Raw genomic sequence first — 12665 nt, forward strand, 5'->3', positions numbered from 1 at the left:
TCCGAGGCTGAATGTGGCCCCTGACACCTCTGACATAAAAACAACTTTCTCATGTCTCTGTTGCCCACATTGCATCAACTTTGAATTCTTGGTTACTAGTTCTGTTTCTGCTGTATTGACTTTAGAAAACCTGTGCAGTGGAGCATACTTTCTCACCTATTTCTGACCTCAAGGCATATACATATATCCTTTATGCATAACATGCATGTATCTCAACCCCGTGGGAGTGTTATGCACTGAGCTGAATGTGCAAATTCCATCCAATAACTCAATATGTGCAGAGAGATGTGCAGTCTAAATAGGATGGCTTATTTGTACACAGCTGGTTAGAGATAAGTAGTGTTTCCCTGTGTTCATGTGCAGGAGCGCATCACGTTGCCTGTGGCTTTGTTTGTCCGTGCTGCTCGAGTCGATGAATAGGCCAACTACCAAATCAAGCACAGACAGACCAGTTCTGTTTATTAGAAATGAGGAAGTTGCTTGTATGGACTTGTTCAGACTTGTCCAACAGCATGTGACAACAGGTTTGCAAAGGCTTCATGTTACTGATGCCACAAATGTTATGTCACCGCCTCTGCTTGCTTGTTTTCCCGGACTCCACTAAACCAAACACTTTGTTGCTATATACAGTATGAAATGTTGCAAAGGCCTGAGAAGGAATTGCTCCCTACTAAGGGTGCACAGCCCTCTGCTTTGACCTTTCATTCAGATTCATTCTCACTTTCACTCTGTTCTAGTTCATTCTGAATGAGCGTTTTCTTCATCCTGAACAAGAGACATCAAGTTTACTCAAGCTATGTTATTTGTTTAAGAATATTCATATAATGTTAATGTTTAACAATGATACAATTGCAACAATATCATAGTAGGATAGTAATAACAATATTTTTTTCTGCTTTATTAGTGTATGGGTAGTGTACATATTCAATTTCCTGTTGTACATATGCAAATCTTGTATTTTTTCTGCTTTATTAGTGTATTCTATTTATATTATTTATTGCTTTTATCTCTTCACAGTTACTTTCCTTTTTTTTTTCTTTTTTTTTTTTTTCAATATCCCCAAAATCGAATTTCAGGGATGTAATGGTTTTACCCCAACTGCCGGCAGATATCCTTTGTGTGAATGCAATAACTAGGACAGAGTTGGTTGGATTTCTTCTCCCTTGACAACCAACATAGGGGACCCCTAGTGGAAGAACCCTGTCGAAGTCAGCTTCTCTCTGAGTATTATAAGTCATCCAAATGGGGGCGGTTTCATTGACAAGCAGTTTTTTGGACATAAATCAAGCAATTATAGGCTGATTGACATAAAATTTGGTTCATATTGATCGTCTTACAAACATTCATTTTCTCGCTACCATGCAGAGTTCATATGGTGTCATTTTCATTCACTAGGTGGAGTTTTGTGGGGAAAAATTGGTTGTCTGACCATTATTCTGCCACTATCAAGTTGACATAGCTTAAATTGAGTTTATATCAATTGTCTAACAATTATAGTGGATAGATTATATATAGCAGAGGATTTGGGGGATTTCGGGGATATACCCTTGCTGTCGGCCCCTGACAGTGTAGCTAAGCCTTGTTTTATTTTTTTAATTTTGACATTTTTGCTAGTGTTTTTTCAAGAGTGTTTTTGTAATTTCCCTTGTGGATCAATAAAGTTTGTCTAAGTTTAACCTGACCTGTTTTTACATTTTGAATTATTTAACTCCATCAAGTTAAATATTACAGGGACATTAATGACCCTCAAAGACCTAAACAGCTGCCAACCAAAAGCATTTACTGATGTAAAGTGTTTAATAACTTTTGATCCGCTAATCCTATCAATACATTTGATAATTCGCGTAAAATGCCGTTTCTCAGCTTGTCAGCAGCATCACATATGTCCCATATGGATGTTCAGAGGATCTGTAGTGAACATGGAAACACTGTCATGTTCTGCCACACTGATTCACCAATAAAACCCATGTGGTTTGACAAATGACAGTGGTTGTAGATGCCTGTTTAATGATATATTTTTCTGAAAAAGTCACTTTTTCCTCAGTTTTTTCTGTTTTCATATAATGACCTTTCTATTTACTCTGAGCTTTTATCAACATCTACATGATCTGTGAGTTAAATATTGGAAAATATATGCTTTTCACTGAAAAATGCAGAGAATGACGTATTAAATGGTGATAAATCTGTTAGTAAAGGATGTAGCTAAAAATCCATTTGGAGGTCACCACAAAAAAAAAATGCTAGGTTAAAGCCCCTACTAATTGTCCAGAGCATGTAATATTTGCTTAATAAAGAATAAATAAATATTATTCCAGACTGTTGGTACTTAGGCAGGGTGGAATTAAGTTGGAAACCAGTCATGACCGTAATCTACCCATCCCGTGAAAACGAAAGAGGGTTGGGCACTTAAATGTTTGTTGTTGATCAGGACATGCATATTTTGAATGCGTGGATACTCACTGGGTTTCTTGTAAAAACAAAAAGAAAGTAAAGTTATATGCTGAGTCAGTGTTACCAAGAGCTACTTTTTTAATTATGTAACTACATGATGATGAGTATCTGTCCATAACTTAACCTTCTTAACTAGAATCAAAGATCATTATTTCCAGGTTAAACTGAGATAACAGTGAGGGACAGTGTAATCCAGTTTTAAACTTCCTCCTGAGAGCAGAGGCGGGGGCGCAGAGTACTGATTTTATCTGCAGACCCCTGGATCGGTGTGAATAGATTACTGACAACAATTAAACTACATAAACCATTCTTAGCTAAAGTATGATTACCCTGTGAAATTCCTAAAATGCCATTTAGATGAATAGTTGTGACACAGGCTGTTTGACTTTTGCGTTCCTTGGCTTGTGTTTAGTTCTTCTATTCGTGATGATTTTCCCTTCAACAGGTTTTAAAAGGCCACCATTTTCCTTCTGTGGTCTGACTGGTTCTTTTTCTTTTCTTTTTTCTTTCACTTTCACTTTTGTTGTCGTCCATCAGGAACAGATAAAGTGGAAAACTAGGAATTTGTTAATATGTTTTTCTCAGATTTGAGATACACAAACCAAATCGTGCTAAGTCATGATTCATTTATTATGTTAATACACTGTTAGTATTGTAAATGTTATCTATTCATATTTTATGGCTATTTATTATTCTGCTTTTAGTTTACTTTTGTTAAATTTTATATTCTATTTTCTTATTTTACTTGTAGTTTTCTTTTGTTAATTTTATAATTGCTCTATTCTTGTTTTCTGGCGTATTTTTATTTTATTCATATTGTTTGCACTGACTGGAGTAGCACTCCTAATTTCATTGTACACACAGTGATGATGAAGGCTATTCTATTCTATTCTATTCTATTCTATTCTATTCTATTCTGCATTGAACGGTGGCTTATAATGGCTCTTTTATGGTCACATTATCAGTTAATGTACTGCTTGCTTTTGTCAGGACAACAAAGAGAGCTCAGACTTTGTACGATGGGCGTCACACCAGTCCTCCAGGAGTGTGTCACATCCCCATGGCTGAACCTTTCTGCAACAGAACCAGAGAAGTGAGTCCAGAAATGTGTGAATCTACAGTATCTCAATTATTCACTGTAGCATGAAAGTATTTTCTTATTACTCTTGTTGTCAAAAATGAGTTTTGTTTTGGGGAAAAACATTTGACTTAGTAGATCCACACAGCCTAAGGGGAGGTGTGAGGTGGTGTTTCATTCTTATTATTATACCCCCACCATATACACTGAACAAAAAATATAAATGTCCCATGTACAGTATTTGTGTAATGTGAAACACATGGCCCAATGAGCTCATGATGTCTCATATAATTGTAAAACAATATTAATTCTCTTGAATTGTGAAAAAACTTAATGTCCATCTCTGCCAGTGAGCACTTGTTCAGTGATCCAGTGATTCCACCCAGAACACAGGTGTGTCATGTCCAGACGCTGCTCAAACAGCGTTAACAGTCCTCAGACACTCCTTATCCTGGGCACAATAAAAGGACACCTCAAAATGTCACATTTCATCAGATGTCACTATGACAACAGATGTAAATCATGAAGGTACATGTCATTGACATACTTGATGCAGACATGATGTCTTTGAAGAGGAGTGGAATAACGTTCCACAGGCCACAGTTGACAACCTTATCAACTTGATGAGAAAACGATGTGTCGCTCTACTTGAAGCCAATGGTGGACACATTAGATACTGAGTGGTGATTTCTATCAGCTGGCCTCCACAGTGTCCACATGAATGTCCCTGAATGCCAGACACCACTATCATGTTCGAACACACAGTAATCTGTACCACATTGATCAACAAAATAAACTGTGTGATTTAATATATTGTGCAACACCTAATGATATAAAAAATGTAAAGTGTCACATGGGGCGTTTGTATTTTTGCTCAGTGTAGATATACCAGGAATTCTATCTGTCCTTCCATCTGTCCGAGGCTTTTGTCCCATTATTCGTACACTATTCAGCTGATTCTTTTCAAATTGAACACGTTCTTAAACACTAGGGGCCTGATTTACTAAGATCGCAAATAATGGGTGCAAATTTGCTTGCTCGCACTAAAAAATGTGTGTGCTATTGATTTGCATGTCACAGGTGATCAACTAAGATTACCTGCGCAAATGACAACAGGTGCAAAGTCTTGGAGACCGTCCTATTTACATGAGGATTTTGCGTGCGCTACTGGTTGTTGTCATGGAGACAGTATGCTGTACAAACTGCTCTGGGATACACCAGCACTAACGGCAACAGTGCGCTTGAATGATCCAGACGCAAGCAAATGTAACGTTATGAGGAGTTTTATCATCGCAGGTATTGCATGACTCCTCCTTATGACTGGCCCCAAATCATCCCCTAGTTCACCTAGAAGTTGTAAAATGGCATTGTGGGTAGTCCATAGGTCTCAATTATTTTTTCCGTCTTTCTTTTTTTTTAATAGACTCTCTGTCATTCCAAAAATGCTGACGAATGGAACAGATTGGGGCCCAATCCCAATTCACCCCTTAGTCCGCCCCCGTACCCCTACCCCTTGGCCCTTGCACTTGACACTACCCCTTGAAACGGAGATACAAGAAGTAAGGGTTGAAACATTCCCCTATAAAATGGGACAACCCTTTGAGACCTGTTACATCATCAGCAGTCATCGATACCACTATTAACAGATCTGAAAACTTTGCTTCTGAAAGAATTCACCATGCCGTCAGTAGCTGTAACCATCTCTGTTCCATGGGCTTTGGTCATCTTTTTGCGACTATCAACTATAAAATGCAGAAATGTGATCTGTAACACATTGAAACGGCATTAAACGGTCGATCAAATGATTGTTGTTAATGAGGAAATATGTACATTTGTGTGTTTCTTCATCACACTGCTGCACTTTTTGGCTGTGTTTACCTCCATCTTGCCAATGATTTGAACTGAATTATGGGACATTTCTCCTACCCCTCCGTTCATACTGTGGTCCTGGAAAATCTCCGTTTCAAGGGCTATACAGCCCTCCGCCTTAGCCTTTCCCCTTCATCTATTTGAGAATCGGGACAACACTACCCCTTCACGTGTACGTGCAAAACACAGGGGTAGGGGTAAGGGGGAGGGGCCAAGGGGTGAATTGGGATTCAGCCTTGTTCTCTTCGTTGCCTTTGGTTGTTGCCGCGTCCTCGCCACAACAACTGCAGCCCATTTTGTGTGAAGCTATGCCAGTTAAAACCTGCCTTTCAGTTACGCTAAATGTGGACGCAAAATCAGCCACCACAATCAGTTTTGGGTTTGGTAAATCACATTCTGCATGCTAAATAAATATTTGCATCTACTCTGCCCAATAATTTTGTGCATTCTGGCAAAAACGCCAGTATTGCATATTCATCAAGACAAACATGCTAAATTGGTTGCAGAAGCTATTTTTGCCCATTTGAGAGATGCAAACCTTGGTGTGTCCTGTTAGCAGATAAGCTTCAATGTGTTTTTGTGTGCGCAGTCAAGTTTGCATATGTTTTTACACATGCAAACCTTTAGTAAATCAGGCCTTAGGAGAGGTGTGCACAGTTTGATGGCTGAACATCATTTTTAAATTTTTTTTTATTTTACAAATTTTTGAAAAGATTGAATGTTAAGACTCAAAATGAATCCCTGGGTAGGCAGGGTATCAGTGAGCCACTTAGGTTTTTTTTAGGTTTCAGGTCCACTTAGTTTTTCACTTGTTCATTTACTACTACTTTACTCCATGACATAATCAGTCTTTTTACTCATGTGGACAGTCCCCGTCGCTCTGGTTGCTTTCACGGACAGAGTAAATGTGTCTCTGTCCCGGTGCAGGTTTTGGTGGAGGTGGCCCGCAGCCTGGGGGTCAAGTGCCACGTCAGAGGGGCCATGGTGTCGATCGAAGGGCCCCGCTTTTCCTCACGAGCAGAGAGCCTGATGTTCCGTCAGTGGGGCGCTGATGTCATCAATATGACCACGGTGCCAGAGGTGGTGCTCGCCAAGGAGGCCGGCTTGTGCTACGCCAGTATTGCCATGGCAACAGACTACGACTGTTGGAAGGAGCATGAAGAGGCGGTGAGTAGCAGGCTGGGGGTCCTAATGAATCATCTCATTGCTTTGGGGTCTGAGGACTGGCGATGCATTGTGGGTAACATCACATCCTGACTCATGTGTTTTTCTTTTTAAAGGCAAGTAAATGATAACGATACGGTGCGATTGTTTTTATTTTAAATGTTAGACCTTTATGTCTACCGTACACTTGTCTACCACCACCCATAGCAATAACATTTTTCTGGCCTTATTCTACAATTTTTTTTGCTGTTTATATTCTGTTTGGTACAGCTGGTGGCAAATTTATGCAGACATTTACACAATTTTCTGAAGTTTTCACCATTTTCTGAATCTGATGTGACATACTTGTGCAAGCGCATCATGCTAAAAAAAAGTAAAAGTTCAGGTGTGAATACAAATACAGTATGTTCTCTCATAAGGCCTATTGCGTCATAGAGTTTGTCAGAATATTATGGAAAAACTGCAAATCTTACAGGGTTGTCAATTGCAGGTCTGCATCAAGTTTCATTTTGAAGTTTGTGTTTTGTTTTTTTGGTCTTTTTTTGTTTTTGTGTGTAGCTCTTAACTACAAAGTTAAAAAAAACATACTGGTAAAAGTAAAATGTAACTGGGTGGGGACGCTAAACTTTAATAGTTTAACCGCGAGAGGATCAAAACAGAGCAGAGTAAACTCATACATTCACGACTAAACCACTGTGTATTCAGCATCATCAACCTACACACTCCCATTTGATTTATAATAGTTTCCTACTGCCTGTTTAGTACTGGAAAGAGTGCATCTATCAGTTTTCTATCGGGCCTAGAAACTTTTGATGAAATTGGTTAGATTTCGCTGGGAGGATGGAAAAACGACAGAGTTAAGGCAGCTTTGACTGAGCGTTTTGAACATTATCTCATGAATGATCTAGATAACAGGAACGTACCAACTCCATCAAGTCTTATGATTTCATTTTAACAGTGATGTTTGTGATTGATTGGTGTTCATAATTCATTGATGTATAGCTGGTGTTAGTCATCAGTAGATTCCAACTCATCTGGCAACTTTGAGCAATTCGGAAACCCCTTAGAAAAATGATTATCTTCCCTCTTCCGTTTTTACCTCATCGGCTGATGGGCCCTGAGCTATTGTGAAGGTACTGTGTCTGGCGTTTTGTCGTCGTCTTCATTAGCACTGTCTTCAAACACCTTCTCCGTTGAAACTACTGGCCGGATTCATTTAAAATTTTAGATGTAGCTTCCTTGGGACAATGTCTAAAAAGTTTGTTCACAGTTTTTTTTTTTTTTTTTGAAATTTAGATTTTTTAATTTTTACGGATTTTTGAAATATTAAAATTTTGCCTTTTCTTACAATGGTCCATATTTTGATGGATTATAACATGGAAATAGTTCTAGACATCACTATAGTTACTATTGAGCAGTGATAGGAAGTCATATATGGACTTTCATTTAGTTAGTTGAGTTATCCTCCAGTGAAAGTGCGACCCGCTTCTATTGGGAGATTGAGCTCCTGCATCAAGACCACAAGGACTCTGTTGTGGCAGAACCTGACAACCTCACAAACTCAACTTGTTCTTGATGCTTGATAGAACATGCCAGTTAGGTACAGGGCCATTGGTTGTATTTTTTGTAGAATTTTATCTGAACCAAGGATGCAAGGATTGAAGATGATATTTGCTGTAAATTTACCTCTTTATAAATACCTCTTTGTACTTTATCTGTTATGACTTGAGCATGCAGTACTGGAGTACAAGTACTTTAAGTAGTCGTATGTAGGATTGTGGCCAAAAATGGTACTGCAGTCACATTCAAAATACTGTAGAGCGTGGTATCCCCTCCCCCTCCCCCCACACTAGGGGTTGCCAGATCCAGCATGAGTGTCTACTACAAGGAGCGACAATGGCAAGCGACTAGTCCTACACCCGGGCTCTTACCGGCTGGTGAGACCGCAGGCCCGAGCTCCAGGAGACCATGGGAGAGCTGGCGTCGGTCCTCAAATCCTTCTCTGCTTTCAGCTGTCTCCATGTTTCAAAAGCATCTCCTATACATATCCTTGTTTTGTTTCTCACTTTGTAACAACATATTTGGGAATAATGAGAGGCCTTTTAGGTTTAGTAACGTCAGACATTTGTGATGAGAAATGTTCCAGCTGCAGCTCAAGGGGAACTGGTATCCTGGATGCTGAAACGCTACTGACTTCGTGATTGGGAGATCGGTGATGGGTGGAGCATCAGACCAAAACACAAACTGACAACATAAACATTACTTGTGGGCTGACACTTAGCTTTTCAAATGTGAATATTCTGGCTGGACTACTATTGTCAGTGATATCAGTATTTGAAATGAACATGATTCCTTAATGTCTGGTGACATTCAGGGCCTTGGAACATAATTCTTACATATAGCTCCTTTAAGTTGGTAAATCATAGAAACTCTTAAATCAGTATTTTTCAACCCTGGGGTCGGGATCCCATGTAGGGTCGCCTGTAATTCAAATGAGGTCACCTGAAATTTCTAGTAATTGATAAAAAAAAACAAAACAAAAAAAACAAAACAAAACTAAAACTTACTAATAAAAAATAGATGGTGAGTTGACAGAGACAATCCCAATACATAAAAGACATGACAAACTCTGAAGCTGAAACTGAAGCACTGTGGTACTGTTTATCTTTCAAATGTTTATTGGTGCCAGTTTCAGACACTGCAGCTCTTTCATAATTCATAGTTTGAGTTCTTGTTTGCTCAGTATTAATTGTCAGCCTTGTAAATCCAAGCTGGACTGACTGTACATATCCTGACCAAGGAATAAAATCCTCACTTTGTGCAATAATCTACACCTGGCTTTTCTGCCTCCATCTTTAATAATATACATTATATAGACTAAATGTCGTCTAAAATTAACGTTTATTTGCAACATAGTGTAGCAAACTATTACATGATCAAAAACAAATAAATTTTGGACAAAAAAAGTCTCTGTTTTGAATGTCTGGGGTTGCCAGAAATTTGTGATGTTAAAATGGGGTCACGAGCCAAAAAAAGTTGGAAACCACTGTGTTAAGTTATGACAAAGGCTTTTGTTAATATATTAAAGGGTACTTGTAGTGAATTTCGCCCTGCGACGAACTGGCGACTTGTCCAGGGTGTACCCCGCCTTCGCCCCTATGTAGCTGGGATAGGCTCCAGGCGACCCCCGTGACCCTAGTGAGGATAAAGCGGGTTCAGAAAATGAATGAATGAATGTAGTGAATTTCCATTGCTAGCTATCTCAAAATGTCACGTATAATACCAGCTGTTCCATCCAGTAACTTACGCTATAGCCCGTTGCCAAGTACGTGCGAGTACTAAGTCACTGCTCTGTCAGTCAGTCATGGTCAGCGACATGTTGCCTCCTTCACAGGCTGTTCCAGCACCGGTAGTGACAAAAGCTCATTTTATTGTCCGATTACCTGGGCTGTGATGGGCTGGTCACTGACCCCATGCAGCAGACACCAGTCTAAGATGACACATTACAGGCCAGCGCTGGGTCGTGTCTCTAGGACAATGGCGGAGTGCTAATCCTATCGCTGCACAAGCGCCTGTTTTCCACTTAATCTACCTCACTGACTGCTGTTTGGTCACTTGTACTCTGTCAACCATAATCAACGACAGGTACGTCACTTCCGGCCGGCAGTGGCTGCTCCCCATAGGCTCTGCCCACACGCATAATTCACATAATAAAAAGGTCCAGTGTGATGCATTTATGGCGATTTTTTTTTTTTTTTTTTTTTAACTGAATTTGTGCCTCTCTTGCTTAGAAATAATACACGAAGGACAATTAATATCATAAGCATGACCAGTACAGGTTCACTTTGAGTTCTCTAGAGGTTTCAACCATCTGTGCGTCGTACACACACAAACCGCAGAGTGTCTGTGCTCTTATGTCTTCCGGGCGACGTCCTATCTATCAGACACTCATAATGCAGTCGATACACTGCGTGGGTGAGATTTTGGCTTTTTTGTCACTGATCCAGCCCAACTCACAACTCCACTTCCGAGTTCCTGCAGCTGACCTCTTCCCCCTCCTGTTGCAGAACGCTCGCCACATCCTTCCGCCCCCGCTCTCTTCTCCCTCCCAGCCGCATACAACCTCCTGGCCTCCCACTCTTCTTATCCTCCCACCCCCCACCCCCCCTCCTCTCCCCAGTAGCTTTGCCTTGCCAGCCTCCGGTGGAAGCCCTGCCAGAGGAGGTTGAGTCACTCTGAGTCATCAGCTTCGCCGTCTTCATCCTGGCAAACACCACAAAAACATTAACCCAGTTACTGAGTCTGACATGAAAACACAGAACTCATGGAAAGGGTTAATGAAGGTCAGGGGAGGTAAACACAAGCACAGGCTGGACATAATTCTGTAAGTGACTATACTGTACACAACACATTTGGCAAAGTAACAATTATCTACTTGATAATATCATGTAATTGTGCACATGAATATTGCTTTTTTGTGCAGCTGCTGTAAATAAATAAGCACTAATGTGATTTACACCTTCCTTTTAAAGGGGTCCTATTTTCCAAAACCGACTTTTATTAGTCTTTATATTTGTGTCTTTATATTTGTGTATTTGGACCTTAATAGTTCAAAAAGTTTGAATTTGAACCCTCCAGGTGCTGTAAACCTATCTTTATATTCATTTTGGCAAAAATCAAGTGGATTTCTACAACCCGTTTTAATTCCTGTTTAATTTGTTACGTCTGTAACTACACTGAACAAAAATATAAACGCACCACTTTTGTTTTTGCTCCCATTTTTCATGAGCTGAACTCAAAGATCTAAAACTTTTTCTATGAACACAAAAGGCCTTTTTCTCTCAAATATTGTTCATAAATTTGTCTAAATCTGTGTTAGTGAGCACTTCTCCTTTGTCCTTTGCTGAGATAATCCATCCACCTCACAGGTGTGGCAGATCAAGATGCTGATTAGACAGCAGGATTATTGCACAGGTGTGACTTAGGCTGGCCACAATAAAAGGCCACTCTAAAATGTGCAGTTTTACTGTATTGGGTGGTCCAGGGGGGGTCAGAAAACCAGTCAGTATTTGGTGTGACCACCATTTTCCTCGCACAGTCTTCTTCATGAATCCTCTGAAACAGCTTTGGAGATGGCTTATGGTAGAGAAATGAACATTCAATTCACAGGCAGAAGCTCTGGTGGACATTCCTGAAGTCAGCATGCCAATTGCATATTCCCTCAAAACTTGTGACATCTGTGGTATTGTGCTGTGTGATAAAACTGCACATTTTGGAGTGGCCTTTTATTGTGGCCAGCCTAAGGCACACCTGTGCAAAAATCATGCTGTCTAATCAGCATCTTGATATGCCACACCTGTGAGGTGGATGGATTATCTCAGCAAAGAAGAAGTGTTCACTAACACAAATTTTGACAGATTTGTGAACAATATTTGAGAGAAATAAACCTTGTGTGTACACAGAAAAAGTTTTAGATCTTTGAGTTCAGCTCATGACAAATGGGAGCAAAAACAAAAGTGGTGCGTTTATATTTTTGTTCAGTGTAGTTACTTCACAATGTTTGTACGTACGGGGTGGGGAAGCAAAATTTACAATGAACATTTAGTTGTTTTTTCTCAGCAGGCACTACGTCAATTGTTTTGAAACCAAACATATATTGATGTCATAATCATACCTAACATTATTATCCATACCTTTTCAGAAACTTTTGCCCATATGAGTAATCAGGAAAGCAAACGTCAAAGAGTGTGTGATTTGCTGAATGCACTCATCACACCAAAGGAGATTTCAAAAATAGTTGGAGTGTCCATAAAGACTGTTTATAATGTACAGAAGAGAATGACAATGAGCAAAACTATTACGAGAAAGTCTGGAAGTGGAGGAAGCAACAAAAAACATACCAGAGCTTTTATTAAAGCTCTCAAATCCAAAATCCTAAAGGATCCAATCAAATCCATGAGAAAAATGGCAATTGAACTTGAGGTAGACAACAAGACCGTTAGAAATGCAGTAAAATATGGTTTGAAGATTTAAATTCTCATGACTTTCAATAAACTAACTGGTCATACACTGTCTTTCAATCCGTACCTCAAAATATTGTAAA

At 39.6% G+C, this 12665-nt stretch overlaps 1 protein-coding gene across 2 annotated transcripts in view; it reads left to right on the forward strand.

The window, feature by feature from the left end:
* The window catches only part of mtap (methylthioadenosine phosphorylase), a 32475-nt gene that overhangs the window by 15108 nt on the left and 4702 nt on the right, over positions 1 to 12665 (forward strand). For both annotated transcript variants that reach the window (XM_030146886.1, XM_030146878.1), the window contains exons 5-6: positions 3442 to 3544; positions 6326 to 6565. In XM_030146886.1, the coding sequence (XP_030002746.1) occupies positions 3442 to 3544; positions 6326 to 6565 (343 nt within the window). The remainder of the gene's footprint in view (positions 1 to 3441; positions 3545 to 6325; positions 6566 to 12665) is intronic.

Source organism: Sphaeramia orbicularis, chromosome 1 (genome assembly GCF_902148855.1).
Source record: "Sphaeramia orbicularis chromosome 1, fSphaOr1.1, whole genome shotgun sequence".
In the NCBI taxonomy this organism is placed as follows: domain Eukaryota; kingdom Metazoa; phylum Chordata; class Actinopteri; order Kurtiformes; family Apogonidae; genus Sphaeramia; species Sphaeramia orbicularis.